The sequence below is a fragment of the Pyxicephalus adspersus genome, chromosome 7 (genome assembly GCF_032062135.1).
Source record: "Pyxicephalus adspersus chromosome 7, UCB_Pads_2.0, whole genome shotgun sequence".
NCBI lineage: Eukaryota > Metazoa > Chordata > Amphibia > Anura > Pyxicephalidae > Pyxicephalus > Pyxicephalus adspersus.
Genome location: NC_092864.1, coordinates 7,569,326 through 7,587,226, shown reverse-complemented (window position 1 = coordinate 7,587,226; position 17,901 = coordinate 7,569,326). Strand labels below are relative to the sequence as shown.

The 17,901-nt window shown below is 39.2% G+C and overlaps 2 protein-coding genes across 2 annotated transcripts; both read left to right on the top strand.

The window, feature by feature from the left end:
* Positions 1-145: 145 nt before the first annotated feature.
* On the top strand, positions 146-3,143 carry LOC140335020 (E3 ubiquitin/ISG15 ligase TRIM25-like). Its single transcript, XM_072417364.1, has one exon. It carries the CDS (start codon positions 826-828, stop codon positions 2,392-2,394), a length of 1,569 nt encoding a protein of 522 aa, XP_072273465.1. The 5' UTR covers positions 146-825; the 3' UTR covers positions 2,395-3,143.
* A 1,780-nt stretch (positions 3,144-4,923) lies between these two features.
* LOC140334488 (E3 ubiquitin/ISG15 ligase TRIM25-like) lies at positions 4,924-6,780 on the top strand. Its single transcript, XM_072416766.1, has one exon. It carries the CDS (start codon positions 5,039-5,041, stop codon positions 6,605-6,607), a length of 1,569 nt encoding a protein of 522 aa, XP_072272867.1. The 5' UTR covers positions 4,924-5,038; the 3' UTR covers positions 6,608-6,780.
* Positions 6,781-17,901: the final 11,121 nt, after the last annotated feature.

Here is a 17,901-nt window from a genome sequence, read left to right as displayed (position 1 = left end):
ATACGCAAAGTGAAAGTGAAACTAACCTTGTTCTGCAGCCTTACATCTCTCCCAGTACAAACCTCCATTCCTCCTAAACAATATGTCCCACAGACCTGAAACTTTCAGGGTACATAGAGGCCCCTCATAGCTAGCATTACCCTAAAATCCATCTCCCCACCATTAAATACGGGGGTCATATGTTAAAAAGGAGTGAAAATCAGGGTTGCTGTTTAAAAAGCAGAAGACTGCGGCTGCTGGCTTGCAGTCACGGTTGCAGAAAACCTTTCCTTGGACACATTCTTTCTTCTGGCCTAGTGTGCCTTCTTGACCTCCTTAAATGGCCTAGTAGTCCAAAACGTTTGCCGACCCCTGCTCTAGATGATGTTTGTGCACAGCTGGCACCAAAAGTGATTATACTAACTACTACTCCTCAAGGTCCAGTAGATGCTTTGTTCTGCAGTACCAAGCTCTGATGAAGGGACCCTTTGAATCGCTTTCAACATGTTGGCTCGTATGATACAAGAGTTGATAAAAAATGTTACAACATCCAGCACTGATAAAAAAAAAAACTTACTTACAGTAAAAAAAAACCTGCTAACTATAACTAGTCCTACAAGAATAAATATTAGGTCCATGCCTAGTCCTAATTTACATATCATTGATGAATCCAGCACACTTTCCTGCTTTGACTTGGGAAGATAAAGGGTTAAGAGAAAGAGGTGGATCTAATTTCTATTGACTCAACTTCCTGAACATTTAAAATGAGAAACACTTTCACTTTCTTCAATGGTGTGCAGGATAGATCAGTTGATCTCAGTGACTCCTCTGTAGTTATTCTCCAAAATGGCAGCTGATGGTCTGAGAGAAGAGTTGAACTGCTCCATATGCCTGAGCCTTTACAAGGAGCCCATATATTTAAGATGTGGACACAACTTCTGCCAGGACTGTATTGTGACTGTGCTGGATACACAGAAGGGGTCTGGAGTTTATTCCTGTCCGGAGTGCAGAGAGGAGTATAAAGAGCGCCCTCCACTGGAGAGGAACAGGAAGCTGTGTAACATTGTGGATAATTTCAGATCTGCTCACCAGGAGGACATGGAGGTCTTCTGTACTTACTGTGATTCTTCTGTACCGGCTACCAAAACATGTCTGACCTGTGAGGCCTCATTTTGCAGGAAACACCTAAAAAACCACACCAAGTCAGCGGATCACATTTTAACAGATCCCACCACATCGTTTGAGGAGAGAAAATGTTCAATACATAAAGAGATCCTAAAGTATTACTGCACAGCAGATAATGCCTGTATCTGTATTTCCTGTTGGGTCGCTGGAGACCACAAAGGACACCAGGTGGAACTTCTGAACCAGGCCTCTGAGAAAATGATAGAGAAACTAAGAGAGTCTGCAAATAAGCTGAACTCTGAGATACAGGAGACTGAGAAAAGAATCCAGAATCTAGAAAATCACAGGACAGAGGAGAAAGAGAAAACATCTGTTGTCACCAAGAGAGTCTCTGATCTGTTTGGAGACATCAGGAAACAGCTGGATGACATAGAGAAGAGAGTCCTGGCTGAGATCTCCAGGCAGGAGGAAGAAGTCTCACAGTCTGTCTTTAATTTAATCCAGAAGCTGGAGGAACAGAAGGACGAGCTGTCCAGGAAGATAAATCAGATGGAGGAACTGTGTAACACCCAAGATCCAATAACTGTATTAAAAAAAACACCTAACAGAGAAGACATTACTCCTGAGACAGACAAACCCATCAATGCTGCAGATGATGTTGGATGTCTGGATGAAGGAATTATCTCACAGATGCTCCACAATGGTCTTCTCCACTTTACGGATAGTCTGATAGATCTGAAGAGGAAGAGACAATTCTCAGTGATGGAGAAATCTGACATTTTACTGGATATAAAAACTGCTCATAACAACATTATTATATCAGAGGATCTGAAGACAGCCACGTATAGTGACACCTGTCAGAACAGGCCGGAGGGTCCAGAAAGGTTTAAATCCTGTCAGGTACTAAGTACAAACAGCTTCACATCAGGAAAACATTACTGGGAGGTGGATGTGAGTGGGGCAGAGGAATGGCTGATAGGGGTGGCCGCTCACAGCATAGAGAGGAAGATACATGGAAATGAATCTTGGATTGGTGGTAATGACAAATCATGGGGTCTTATTTTTGGAGAAACATTTCAAGCCTGGCAAAATAATATATTCAAAAGCCTGATATCAAATTCTGCAGTGAAATCAGTTGGAATTTATTTGGATTATGAGGCTGGCCGTCTCTCCTTCTACCAGCTCTGTGACCCCATCAGACAACTCCACACCTTTACTGCCACCTTCACAGAACCCCTGCACGCTGCTTTTTTTCTGTATGAGAATTGCTCCTTTCAAATTAAACAGTAAAGATCAACACCTGGGTAAAAACCCTACATCAGTGGGTTGCCTGAAGAGGGAGCCTGTTGTTCTTGAATTTGCTTTAAATTGAAATCAATTTTGCAAAAAAAAAAATAACTTACCCACTCATCTTTAATATCCTGTCCATGGAGGAAGGGATTGGATAATGTCACCCGGCCCAGAAGTCATACAGTGGTCACAGACTGTATAGCAAAGTTTCCTAAAGTCTGACAAAGTTATTTTTGTAGAAAAATTTTGGTGAAAATAGGTTCATTGCAAAGACCCTTAGCATGGTGGTGTCACCAAAAAGAAAAAAAATGAACAAAAGGGTGGGGGCTGAAGCCATGCTAAAATTATATCTGCTAATAGACCAACCTCTGCATGCCTTGAGATCGCTTATAGGTGCCAAATAAATCATGATCAGGGCCAATACACAACAATCTTACAACATTTTTTTGTATGAAAAGATATAAATACTCATACAAATGAATATTATATTATTCCTATCTCTGTTTTGCTATTCAACTATTTTAGGAAATTATTTAATCAACTATTTTAGGAAAAGATTTAAGAATAAGGAAACATATAATCTCTATACTAGATTTATATAACAAAAGAAAATTAGAGATATGATATACTTTTTATCCCATACATTTATCTGCTATGATAAATAATTATTGCATTTTGAGAGCTGTGTCTGCAATTATTTTATTTTTTTTTGTTACTTTAGAGTATAAATAAAATGTAAAAAATGTAAATACTGGCAGTGAAAGTTTTTTTTTTACCGACATATCCACTTCATTTGAAATATTACTCTATATTACTTGTATAATGGCCATTCTACCTTAATTATATCTTTTAGAGGCAACAACATTTATTATGCAGTGATTGTGACTTTCACTAAACAATTATCACTTTTTCACACCACATTTGTTGCGCTGTGTTGTTCTTCACAAATAAATAATAGAATAAACCAAAATCTATTCCTTCTAATAGGTGCAGTTCACAATAATGTGTTGATAAGAGAATGGGATTTTAATTCAGTGCCTTTCAGTATTCAGTTTACAAAGGGTTAAGTGAAGGAGGTGGCTCTAATGTGCAATGACTTTGTAAATAGGAGGTCACAAAATTAAGAATGTGTCCAAAAAAGCAGTTCTCCAATCACTTAAAAAGCTTTATCTAAGGACCAAGGTCATCTAGAGATAATTATTGCAAGCCTCTACAAAGGTCTGTGTATTGTTAGATGTGGTAATCCAATTACCTGAATCTAAAAGGGGAGTGGATGGTTGTAATATCTTCCAGCAAAATACATTGATCTTTCTTGCATGCATAAAAGAAGTCACAAAAATGTAGATTTAGAATCTTGCAATAAAAAAGTTCATAACCTTTATTCAGATCTTTTACCAAAAAGTAAAACAACTAGTTGTTCAGTAAAACAGTAAAACACAAAATACATCAACTGTTTAGATTGTAGATCAGGCTGCCATTGGGGTGGTGGACTTGTAATGTATTTAGGGGATGGTCTCATTAGCATGCAGACAATGATCTTGTTTACCTTCCAGCAGCTGGGGAAGTTAGGTGAGTTCATTCACAATCTCATTTTCAGAATGATGTACACAATACAAGACAATACAGAGCCATTGGTGGTGAAATTGGTTGTCCCTGCAGGTATGGTAATAAAGTTAAAGGCTAATAAAATGTGAGTGAACCTGACATTTTTTTCTAATGGACAGCTTGCATATAATTTTGTTTATTTAAAATGCTAAACCATGTCAGAAACATTGCAACACATTAAAAAAATTGATTTTCTTAGGAAATATCTGCGCAATACCATGTCAAACATGCAGAACAATAGGTATGGGGCTCACACTTCACTTTAGTTTATTACATTTGCAAAACCAAAATGAAATGAATTAATTTTTAATCTTTCATTTATTTTTTATCTTTAAATGTAAAATTCATACTATGGACTTCTTTAGAAGACTTTGCAATTATTATTTTTATACAGTATTTATATAGCGCCATCATATTACACAGCGCTGTACATAGTCGTGTCACTAACTGTCCCTCAAAGGAGCTCACACGATAGTCATATGTGATTAATGTAGTCTAAGGTCAATTGTTAGGGAGAAGCCAATTAACCTAACTGCATGTTTTTGGGATGTGGGAGGAAACCGGAGTACCCGGAGGAAACCCACGCAGACACAGGGAGAACCTGCAAACTCCATGCAGATAATGCCCTGGCTGGGGATCAAACCTAGGACCTAGCACTGCAAAGGCCAGAGTGCTAACCCCTGTGCCACCATGCTGCACACTTTTTTTTGGGTCCCCTGAGATTCTTCAGGAAATTACATAATCTTCTTTAAACTTGCATAAAGCCTGAAGAGAAGACCTAAGAGGTCCATGAAACTTTTTCACTCATCCCTTTGATATATTAGCTAATTAGAAGTATTGTTTAAACTTTCAGCAGTGCCTAATGGCTAACAAGGCAGTCTGCTTTCAGCAGAGTAAGGGTTATTAGAAAGGGGAAGGGTAAATCCCACCTACAAGGAGGGAAGGTCTCCATTTACATTCCAAAGCTTCCAGGGCAAGTCTTTCAACACCAGGGTATAAAAAGCTGGATTTCTGTCCCAGGTTGTTATCATTCTCCACAATGGCAACTGATGACCTGAAAGAGGAGCTGAAATGCTCTATCTGCCTGAGCCTTTACAAGGACCCCATATCTCTGAAATGTGGCCACAACTTCTGCTGGGACTGTATTGTGACTGTGCTGGATACACAGGAGAAGTCTGGGGAATATTCCTGCCCGGATTGCAGAGAAAACTTTGCAGAGCGCCCTACACTCGAGATGAACAGAAAGCTGCGTGATATTGTGGAGTGTTTTCAATCTTCTCATCGGGATGAAATGGAGACATTTTGCACATATTGTGACTCCCCGGTGCCAGCGACCAAATCATGTCTGCATTGTGAGGCCTCGTTTTGCGAAAAACACCTAACAAACCACAGCAAGGGACTTCATCACATATTAACTGAACCCATTGCTTCTTTTAAAGACAGAAAATGTCCCACACATCAGGAGATCTTTCAATATTACTGTACAGAGGACAATGCCTGCATCTGTATGCCTTGCCTGGTGGCTGGTGACCACAAAGGACACCAAGTGGACCTCCTGAACCAGGCCTCTGAAAAAATGAAAGAGAAACTGAAAGAGACTACAAATGTGCTTGATTCTGAGAGGCAGGAGATTAAGAGGAGGATCCAGAATCTGGAAATGCATAGGATGCAAGAGACTGGAAAAAGTGTTGCTATGGCCAGGAAAGTCACTGATGTGTTTCGGGAAATTAGGAAACAACTGGATGAAGTGGAAAAAAGAGTCCTACTAGAGACTTGCAGGCAGAAGAAACAACTCTCACAGTCCATCCCCAATCTGATCCAGCAGCTTGAACAATATAATTTCCAGCTGTCCAAGAATATTGATGAGCTGGAAGAAGTCTGTAACAGCCAGGATCCATTGACTGTCCTGAAAAAGGCATCTCAGAGAGAGGACAGCAGTACTGAGATAGGAGACCCCATCAGTGATGTTAGGAATGTTGGAGGTCTGTCTGAGGGAATAATATCACGGATGTTACAGAAAGGACTTAGTAACTTTACAGACAACCTAAAGGGCTTGTTAGCAAAGAGACAATTCTCAGTGCTGGAGAAATCTGATGTTTTATTAGATATACATACTGCTCATGATAACCTTGTACTGACAAAAAAACGAAAGAGAGTCACTCATTCCGATAACAGTGTGAACAGGCCAGATGGTCCTAAGAGGTTTAAATGCTGCCAGGTATTGAGTATTCACAGCTTCACATCTGGGACACATTACTGGGAGGTGGATGTAAGTGAAGCTGAGGAATGGATGATAGGAGTTGCTGGTGAAAGCATGGAGAGGGGGATTCCTGGAAATGAATCTTTTATAGGCTTTAATGACAAATCATGGAGTCTCATCCAGAAAAGTGGTCTTTATGTTAGGCACAAAAACGTTGGTACAACAATAGCCTCAGCATCTTTACTAAAGACTGTTGGCATCCGTCTGGATTATGAGGCCGGCCTACTGTCCTTCTACCAATTGTGTAACCCTGTAAGACACCTCCATACCTTCACCACCACCTTCACCGAACCCCTCCATGCTGCTTTCTATGTGTTTCCCAACAGCTCTCTCAGACTCATCAGGTAAATACCCCAATAAAAAAGGGAATTTATTTCTTTGCATGTACAATTTTAAAAGTCATTTTTAAAGTGTGAGTATAGCCCAGACATGGCTAATGACTATTAATGATCTGTATGCTTTTGTTGTATATAAAACTGTTGATGAATATTGAGTCCGCTACCAATAAACCTTTCTGTTTTCTGAAAGAGGTGTTTGTCTCATTATCTGTACAATGTATTTTGTACAGTATGAAAAATGATCAAATTGTTGTAGTAAGGGTCCTATAAACTAAAACCAATACACATTGTTGGAAGTTAGACACATATTTTAAAGTGTGTCTCTAGATATGTTATCTTTAATAAAATCTCATGAGGAATGGTTAGATCCAATGTAGTCACTTTGGTTCATGGCCCCCAATGTGGAAACTGATTGTAGTGTTACCCCCTCCCCTCCACAAGGGTTTCCTCCTGTACCATACAGAACCCTTAGTACCAATGCTACTTATAAATTACAATTCCAATCTATCAGTGAATGAAATTGTAATACTAGTGACATTAAACAATGTGCACAATTATATCTACACCTTTACATTACAATTTTAAATACTAATATCATCCTATTTATCAGACCCTAGACTACAACAGCACTTTGCTAATAAGTAGGCCCAGACAGTTTCAGGTTTATTTTACAAATGTACACCAAACTGTTATAATTCACACATCCCAAACTATTCCCCAAGGCAAAATCTGTGTGAATCTGCTTAAAAAAGGCCAGTGGTAGGATGGAGGATTCTTATTGGGTATAACTGCACCAAACACTTAAACGTGCTGGTCAATTGCATTGAAAAGGAGTTCTTTTAAAATATTGATTGTCCCAGAAGCAAAGGTGAACAACATCCTTTTCTAATTGGCACAATCTAATTTTAACCAGGAGATATGGGACTGGTATTAACATTTCATTTACATGTTGGAAGGAGTAAAAGGTGGTCAAGGTCCAGTTCGTTTTAACATAATCCAAGCCCAGCCAAGAAGTCTGGGTCAGATATTACCTATCTTGTGAATGAAGGTGTGAATTCTTGTAAAATGACCAGTATTGTATTGTGGGCCACATATTGGGGCCAAATCTATGTTTAGGTGTGATTGTCCCATTGTGGTGTACATTGGCTTTCATTCTGGAATATGCGCACATCACTGCACCAAAGCCAACAACAAACTTCTCCCCTTTGCGCTCTTTTGGGTATTTCCATTCTATTACAAGCATTTTGGAGTGTTTGCTCAATAAGTGTTGGCCCTGGCAGAAATTGTGTTGTCTGACATCCTGCACACCCTGCCTCTGCATCACTCTCATTAGTTAAATTGTTCATATTGGAGGACTATAGAATACTTACCAACCATAATATGGAGGAGAGGAGGGTTTAGATTTGCTTTAATGTGAATTGCAATATAATATCCATCTTCAGATGAGGTTTACACACATTTCCTACACCTTGTATGAGGTTAGGTTTTGAAGAGTTTGGTGTGGTGTCCCTGGTTGCTGAGAAGGTGACAACGTTCATGGTACTGAACCAATGAAGAAGCTGAGATGCCACCATAGGACAAAGCTACACAACACTACCTCCTCTCCTCTTCTTCATAACATAGCAGAAAAGTTTTCTGTAGACCTCAGAGATAGCCGGAAACATTGCTGACAATTGTGCAGCACAGGTGGAGAACACAGGCTTTCATTTTTGAAACTGGTTCTGAAATAGTTTAAGGAGATGAATAATTACTTTCAAAAAAATAATTCTGTGTCCGGAGGGAAGTTCGGCATGGTTCATTTATCAGCTCTCAATCCCATCAAGTCTGGAGATCTTCCTCCACCTTTGGTACAGCCATAACATCAAAGCTACCCAGCTTGTGAATATTGATATATACCTGTGTAGGGTGCATAATATTGAATGTCTGTGCTCCGATCTCTCTAACGGACTCTGTATTGGAAGATATGGAGAATTCTCCACTTTACCCACACAAGAAAAGTTGTTCTCAGCATCATTAGTGAGATGGGTTCAATGAATGCTAAAACAGATATCTATCTAGTAAGAGCTCTAACATGTAACTCATAATTCACAAAAACATTCATCAGAAGGATAAAACAGGGTATGTACTGTAACGCATTAAGCATTTGCAAATGTTATCAAAGCTCACAAAATATTTGGACTTCGAAGCCATAAAATGATACAAATATACCTGAAAAAATTAGGATGGCAAAGGTAAGAAGTTCTCAGAAACTCCATGTTATAATGCTTCAACCTTTTTGTACCAAACATAAAAACAACAAACAGGAATGTGGGGATCTGAAAGCAATGTTTAGTCTCCTGCTGGGATCTGATCACTGTGTCAGGTTAACCTGAATAGTCCAGTCAAATGCAATGATAGGTGGACCATTGTGGTCATTCAAAATCCAAGTGAAACAATCCAGGACAATACAGACTGGCTGGTTGTAAAACTTCTTTTCATTACAGATATAGTGATGGTGATATGGGAATAATACCAAGATTCAGCAAATACATTACCAACTTCCAAGCCATCAACTTTTTTTTACATACTTAGGTCTCTTAGGTTTTTACCTTTAACAGTAACATGGGGCAACATTATCTATAAACAGTTAGAATCTGTTTATGTTTAAAGTTTATATCAATGTTTCTCAACTAGAATTCCTCCACAGGTTGTTGGGGATTCCTTGAGCAAAAAGGAATTTGTGCCTCTCAGACCAGTTTACCTGACACCAATGGTCTTGATATTGATGTTTATATTGCACTGTTCTTGGGCACTTCATGTGTTAAAACGCTCCAGGTTGGCTTGTTTCCCACTGTGGTTTTGTAAAACTGGAAAATCAGTTTATGCTCCTGGAGCTGGTTAGGGAAGAATTAGGAGAGTTCTCTGACCATTTGGTTTATTTCTGGGTGTTTGTTACCTGTGCAGACTGGGCCTAAGCTACTGGGCCCAGGTGTGTTATTAAGTATCTCTGTATGCAGCTGGAGGTGAAGGAGCTCTGTGCAATCGTTGCCAATGGAAATACCAAAAGACTGTAAGTTGCTCAGTTTTTGTTTATGGACTTTGATTTAAACTTTTGTTTGTCTGCATCAGACAGAGCCTAAGGCTATCATTTATTTTACTGTTTGTTTTTCTGGCCAATTTACATATAAAGGACAGCAAGACATTGAACATTCACCGCCTGTTTTTCAGGTTTCTGCATTGTGGACTGTGTCTGTGCATTGTATATTTCTACCATTTATCTGGATCCTAATAGGGGAAAGTGGGCGTTGAAATACCTTCCTGCAAAACAAATTTATCAATGCTCTCTAAGACTGGAGAGAATACACTTTCATCAGTGAAGCTGGGTGATCCAGCAAACCTGCAATGGATCTGGTTTAGAAAACAGATTGAAAACATTTGCTAACAAATGGCAAATTACTTTGAAGAAATCTATTCTAGGATTGCTGGGTCACCAGCTTCACTGATTAAAGTGTATCTTCTCCACTCTTGGAGAGCCTTCATAGTGGCCTAGTGGCCTAATTTACCACCCCCACCATTTCCAGGCTTCAATGAGAAATACTATTGTCTGCCACATTAACTTCTTTATTTGGCCATATCAGGTCTTTTGGGTGGGAAGAAAAAGAACCATCTGAAAGAGCTTTTATGGCAAGCTGACAACACTGCTACTCATTGATATACAGTGGCTCAGTGTTGTCAGGCTGCAACAGGAAGTGCTGTCACTGGCAAAATCTCCAGGTAAGAAACATGGCCACAAAAGTTAGTTTGTTTAACTATGTGCAGTGAGGCATGAAGTCAAACTTACCAAATAGATTTATTGCTTATATTATCATTTGGTTATTAACTTTGCAAAACCAAAAATACATTGAGTGAATTTATTTATTTTTAGTAGATAGTTAGGAATTTAGTATTACATTAGGTCAGGGTTTTGTCTAGCAGTAAAAAAGCGAGAGACCAACATAAGCCACAAAGCCAGGGTTAAGCTAAGTGTGTTTATTGCAAGTAAACGCAAACAGGACAGCAAACAGGAAATATCCTAGTGCACTATGCTGACTTCAAAGGGCAAGTGGCCAGAGCACCATCAGGGATTTAGATACAAGAATACAGGTCTAATGCAAAGGCAGAGGGAGGTATATGAAGCCAGTATAGGTCTACTAGAATTAAATCCCAGGTGTAGCTTAGTTGCAGCAAGCCCCCCCCCCTACTGGTTACCAGTGGGAGCGCATGTAAGCTTTGCTAAATCATAGTGCCACCAGCAGGCAACCTGCAGCTTTTCTTACCAGTTCCCCATTTTTAGGAGCAGCCACTGGATGCTCCAATCAGTCTATATCAGTGGCCTACTAAATCCACGGACTCCAAACCGTGCATGTGCGGGGAGCCATGTGTCCCTCAAAGTGGAACAAACTTCCCCGAAAGTGTCGTCATATCTCACACAGAACTCACCCACTCTCTCTTTGCAGTTCCCATTGCTCCAGTATAGACATAGGAGGCAAATTAGAATAATTTAAAAGACAGTGTCACAATGATACCTACAGATGGTGGCCCTGTATATGCATTAACCAAATACAATGCCACTTTATCACCTTTTTGTCTTTTACTTTAGAACAATTAACACCCTTCCTCATATCTTGGGTAATATCTGACTAATTGGCTGGGATTGGGTTATGCTACTTTTATGCATTTTATTTTATGACCACTTAAAAACCCTGCTTTTGGTCTTCTCTTTAGTTATCTATTAAGAACAGGGCGTTGACCACATTTCACACCTTCCAACCTTTTCTTGAACAGTCAACAGGTCAAAAGAAGTCCGTTTCAAAATCATTGACCAGCTGTTTGATGGAGTTCCATGCAAGCAAAATTGTCCATCCTACAACTTTCCTCTGATAAAGCAGATCCTTAAGCTGCGTACACACTTGCAATTTTTGCGCAAAACCAACCATAGTAACTCCACTGGTTCTAACCATTCCTTATGATTTTTTTTTTTAGTATTTATATAGTGCCAACATATTGCACAGTGCTTTACAAGGTCCATTGTCATATCACTGTCCCTCAAATGGGGTCACAATCTAATGTCCTTGACCTAGCATAAGGCCATTTTTTGAAGGAAAGTTGATTGACCTAGCGATTAACATATGTTTTTTTAGGATGTGGGAGGAAACCCACGCAGACCCAGGGGGAACTTACAAAACTCCTTGCAGATTGAGTCCTGGCCAAGAGATGAACCTGTGACCTAGCACTGCAAGGGTGAGAGTGCTAACCACTGAGCCAACTATGCTGCCCAACATTGCTTATTGCTTTTAGATTAAGGGGCCACTGCTACTACATTTCATTGAATTTTCTATGGACAAATACAAGAATGAATATTGTGGGTGATTTAGCAAACCCAGAATGGATCTGGTCCAGGATTGAAAGCATGTCCAAACAGCAAATCTTGGACAGCTTTATTAAAAAGTTCTATTTCACAGATAATGAGACAAACATCTCTTTCCAAAAGCAGAAATGTTTATGGATAGAAAAAACATAATTCACTAACAGTGTGATACACAACAAAAGCATGCAGATCATTCATAATCATTTGCAACATCTGGGCTATACATACACTTTAAAACATTGTCTTATATAATAGTATATAAAAACAGAAAAAAAACAATTTCAATCCTTAACCAGTCCATCCCTATCATCTATGCCCCAGCTTCATTTATGTCAACCTTCCAGGAATTTATCAAAGATGTGAAGCTGTGAATAATCAAAACTTGGCAGCCTGGCAGGCCACTTCCTTGAACCATCCGGCCTGTTCACACTGTTATGCGTGTCTCTTTCTTTTATTTCTAAGTACAAGGTTAAGAGGAGCAGTATTTATATCCAATAAAATGTCAGACTTCTCCAGCACTGAGAATTGTCTCTTTGCCAACAATCCCTTCAGGTTGTCTGTAAAGTGGTTAAGTCCATTTTGTAGCATCTCTGAGATTGTTTCCTCAGTCAGACCTTCAGCATTCCCAACATCACTGATGGGGTCGCCTATCCCAGTACTGCTGTCCTCTCTCTGGGATGCCTTTTTCAGGACAGTCAATGGATCCTGCGTGTTACAAAGTTCTTCCAGCTCATCAATGTTCTTGGACAGCTTGAAATTCTGTTGTTCAAGCTGCTGGATCAGGTTAGAGATGAACTGTGAGAGCTGCTCCCTCTGCCTGGAGGTCTCTAGCACGGCTTTCTTCTCCACTTCATCCAGCTGTTTCCTAATTTCACAAAACAAATCAGTGACTTCCCTGGTCACAGCATCATTTTTTCCAGTCTCTTGAATTCTGTGCATTGCCAGGTTCTGCATCCTCCTCCTAATCTCTTGCCTCTCAGAATCCAGCACATCTGTTGTCTCTTTCAGTTTCTGTTTAATTTTTTCAGAGGCCTGGTTGAGGGAGTCTAACTGGTGTCCTTTGTGGTCCCCAGCAATCCAGCAGGACATACAGATGCAGGCATTGTCCTCTGTACAGTAATATTGAAAGATCTCCTGATGTGTGGGGCATTTTCTGTCTTTAAAAGAAGCAATGGGTTCAGTTAATATGTGATGATCTCCCTTGCTGTGGTTTGTTAGGTGTTTTTCGCAAAACGAGGCCTCACAATGCAGACATGATTTGGTTGCTGGCACCCGGGAATCACAATATGTGCAAAATATCTTCATTTCATCCTGATGAGAAGTTTGAAAACACTCCACAATGTCACACAGCTTTCTGTTCTTCTCCAGTGTAGGACGCTCTGCAAACTTTTCTCTGCAATCTGGGCAGAAATATTCCCCAGACTCCTCTTGTATATCCAGCACAGGCACAATACAGTCCCAGCAAAAGTTGTGGCCACATTTCAGAGATATGGGCTCCTTGTAAAGGCTCAGGCAGATAAAACATTCCAGCTCCTCTTTCAGCTCAGCAGATGCCATTCTGGAGAATGATAAAAACCTGGGACTGAAGTCCATCTTTTTATACACTGGTGATGAATGACATGCCTTGAAAGCTTTGATATGTAAATTGAGATCTGCCCTCCTTGTAGGTGAGATTCACTCCCCCAACACACACACACACATCGTTTACAGTAACCCTTTCTCTGTTGCAATTAGCTAATATATCAAAGGTATGAGTGAAAAAGTTTAAAAATATTAGATGCCAGCTTCTGCGACCTCTTAAAATGGTTTTCCCCCTGAGGGACCTAAGGGAACCCAAAAAGAGTTTTCAACTTTAATACCTTCAATGAGTCAATGAAAAGAGTCACCTAGAATCCATACCTTCTGCTTGTGATAAAGACTCACAGTTTAATCCAATGACTCAACACAACCATCTCCATCTTCTCATTCCAAACTGAATTGGTTTATCAGAGTAGTGACAGGAGAATGAGACCGCCATCTTTAACTGTAAGTTTAAGGAAATTAAGAAACAACTGCCTAATTGTATTTTTAAGTCTTCCATATAAAAAAGAATGAATCATGCTCAAAGTTGCTCAATGTTTTATATGAAAAAATGAAAATCATCCAAAGTCTAGAAGCAAATGAGGCAAATTTAGAGAAAACAACCAATATGTATAGGTATACAGTATTGAATAATTTTACAAAACCACCTCAAAGATGACATCCAAAATGCATTGATAGAACCAAGATGGATTCAACAGAAGGAGTACAGATGTGTCTTTTATAACAAAGACCACTTACCTCCTCTAAGCTACAGGGGATGAAGTAATCAAAGGTAGACAAAGGAGTGTCAAGAGTGTCCAATTTAGAAAGTAGGACCACTTCTATATAAACATGTTTTTGAACTTTTCTAACATGCAGGAACTCTTGAAATAACTTTCAGATATTCTGGGATCCCCTTTTATTATGGCCATATACACAGCTCACAGTACACTAGCTTGGTTATCATTGGGAAGAATGCCACCCTTATACATAGCCAAAAAGATCACTGGAGTCAGGTAAAGACTCCTGAGAGTCACAAATTGCTCATTTCTCAAGAAACCCCTAACAACCCCCGGAAAAACTCCGATTGAGAAACATTGATATAAACTATATACATAAACCGAACCTGAATCAACAGAAACTAATGACAGATAGCATGCTAAACTTGCACCTCTGTTACTGTTTAGGTAAAAAACTTTTTAGAGACGCATATTTAATAACTGATGTCCTGGAAGCTGTTGAAGTATTTGCTGAAATTTGGTATTATTCCCACATCACCATTACCATATCTGTAGAGAAAAGACATTTTACAACCAGTTGGTCTGTATTGTCCTGGAATGTTTACATCACATTGATTCCTAACGACTACCCAATCCAGGTAGGGTGGGATCATTGCATTTCCTGGACTCTATTCAAGGCAAGCTGACACAGTGATCGCCTCCCAGCAGGGGACTAGACATTGAATTTGGAACCCCCACATTCCTGTTTATTGTGCTTTTGTTTTGATGCACAAAACATGAAACATTTATAACAGATTTCATACGAACTTGTTACTTTTGCCATTCTAATTTTTAACACTTTTACTAACAGAGAGTCCAAATATTTTTTGAACTTTGATAATCATTTATCATATATTTTTTTTAAAAAACTAGAATCAATATCCTTCTGATGAATGTTTTTGTGAATTATGAATTACTTTTTAGAACTCTTACTTAGACACTTGTTCCACCATACATTGAACCCATCTTACCAATGGCATTGGGAACAGCTTTTCCTTTTTTTCTGGAATATATCATGGAAAATGTTTCTTACATCTGTTTGCTGAATACAAAAAATCTCTTTATTCCACCAGCAAACTTGTGTAGATAACGGGTCTGAGTTTTAGAGTTCGCAAAGTTCTCCAAGACTGGAGAACTTAGTCTATCACAGTAGAACCTGGGTGATCCATCACAGCAAAAGAGAATCTGGTCTAGGATTAAAAATCTTTTGTCAACTAGAAGCAAATTATAAGAAACCCATTACAACCTGGATAAAACCGAACTCATTATCTTCCCCCCCTCAAATTCCAAATGTCCCCCTGACATAACCCCCATATTTAGAATATTTCCAGGTCCTGTCACCTTTATCTATGCAACATCTCCAAAATTCGCCCCTACCTGTCCCCAGAGACCACTAAACTCCTTGTACATACTCATCATCTCGTCTGATATTCCACTAACAGCACTAACACGACTTTCTTCTCTACAATCTATCATGAATGCTCCAGCCACACTCATCCATCCTTCCTACCTACCCCATACACAGCCTTCCCACCACCCTTCTTCTGCTGCATTTCTTTGTAGTTATCTCCACTGGCTTCCATTTCACCTTAGAATCAAATTCAAGCTCCTGTGCTTTGCCAATAAATCCCTCCACTGTTCTTGTCCCAGTTACCTTTCTGTTCTGATGTAAAAATACTCCCCTAGCTGCTCTTTACGCTCCTCCATTGACCTACTAATGACTTCCTCACTCATAACCTCATCACACGCACGGCTCCAAGACTTTTTTAGAGCTGCCCCAACTCTCTGGAATGGTCTCTCTCATCCTATTCAGCTTGCTCCTACTTTCTGCTCATTTAAAAGAGCCCTCAAAACCCATCTTTTCAAACTTGCCTACTTATCTTCTGTTTTCTGAAACGGTCACTACATATCTCCCCTCCTATTTTATTTTATTTTCCCCACCTCCTAGATTGTAAGCTCTTTGGGCCTGGGTCATCTTCCCTGTGTCGATATGTGTATTTGTCTATCATTTGCAACTCCTATTTAATGCACAGCACTACGTAATATGTTGGCACTATATAAATCCTGTGTAATAATAATACTAATAATAATTACAAGCACTTCCATAATAATCAATCCTCGCCATTCTAGGGAGAGCTTTAATAAATCACACCCAATGTGTGCTAATATTTTTAGACTGGTATAATTCAAAAACTTTTTGGAAACGCAATGAAAGCAGCAAGGAGGGGCCATGTGTCTGCCGTATTTCTGATAAATTGAACCGAACCAGTAGAAATAATTTAAAGAAGAATCCCTTTAAGGTTTAGTTGTTGATACACTGTACAACTCTATATCACTGACAATTCACTATTTCACATGAATCTTGTTTAAAGAACCTGAAATAGAGAAATAAATTTGGTAAAGGATTATAAAATATCACAATAATTTTGGACTTGAGTTAACGTTGTATGGGTAAATAGATTTACTGGTCAATGGATTTAATGGTCTAGAAACAGACCAATGTAACCTGAAACTATGATGCTGATCTTACCATCATAAACCAGAGGCCTTATTCACTTCCTCAGGGAACTTTAAACTTAGCACTGCAGCAGGGGTCTGAGATTTAGGATCCTTAATATCTTAACCTGAGGAAATGACCAAGGCTCTAGTCCACCAGACCCAAGCACATAAAAACAGCATAGTTGCAGAAACAGACCAATGTAACCTGAAATAAAAAATGAAGGCACAGAAGTGTCAATATACCTTAACTTTCACAGAGGTCCATATGGAGAATTCTTATGGTGGAGATAGTTACATTTATAATAGTAATTGGACTTTACACTGGGACACTAAGAACCTTTAGATATCAGAAATTGGGGACTGTTGTTCTGTATGGGAAATTTAAGCTTATATAGAATTTTTTGGCAATGCGAGTTGTGTACAGTTTGCAAAAAGGCAAAAATTGGATTTATTGTTTGATATGGAATCCGACTAGGCTTGTTTTGTTCTCTGTGTCCCTCACTGGGGAGAAAAACACTCCCTAGTTTGTTCCGGTTACCATTGTTAGTGGGGAAATTCCTTCACTATGTAGTGATTTCAATTCATGTTTTGTTGTATCTTCTGTACAGGATGTGAAGCTCCCTTTTAGAATCCTACAAGCTGTGTAACAAATATCTCTAAGCCCCTCTATGAAGTTCTTTCATGAACTTGAATTTGATAGAACATTTGTTAGAACCAAATAGCCAATTTAGAATAGAAACAGATTATATGGTTCATGTAGGTGGTAGATTTAAATAGATACAAAATATGAAATTACTAATAAAATTTAAAAAATACAAAGTAAGAAGCTCCTTGATATTCAATGTTATAATGCTTCAACCTTTCTGCATCAAAAAATACAACAAACAAGAATGTGGGGATTCCAATGCAGTTTTTGGACTCCTGCTGAGAGGAGATCACTTCGTCAGGTTGCCCTGAATAGGGTCCAGGAAATGCAATGAGCCCACCTGGATTGGGTAGACCAGTGGCGTCATTAGGAATTTTTCATCAAAAATGTAAATCCAATGCCCCCCTTTGTTTGAGTCAAGCTACGTACACACT

Excerpts from the sequence above, each read along its gene's own strand:
- LOC140335020 (XM_072417364.1), top strand. The coding sequence starts at position 826 with ATGGCAGCTGATGGTCTGAGAGAAGAGTTGAACTGCTCCATATGCCTG.
- LOC140334488 (XM_072416766.1), top strand. The coding sequence starts at position 5,039 with ATGGCAACTGATGACCTGAAAGAGGAGCTGAAATGCTCTATCTGCCTG.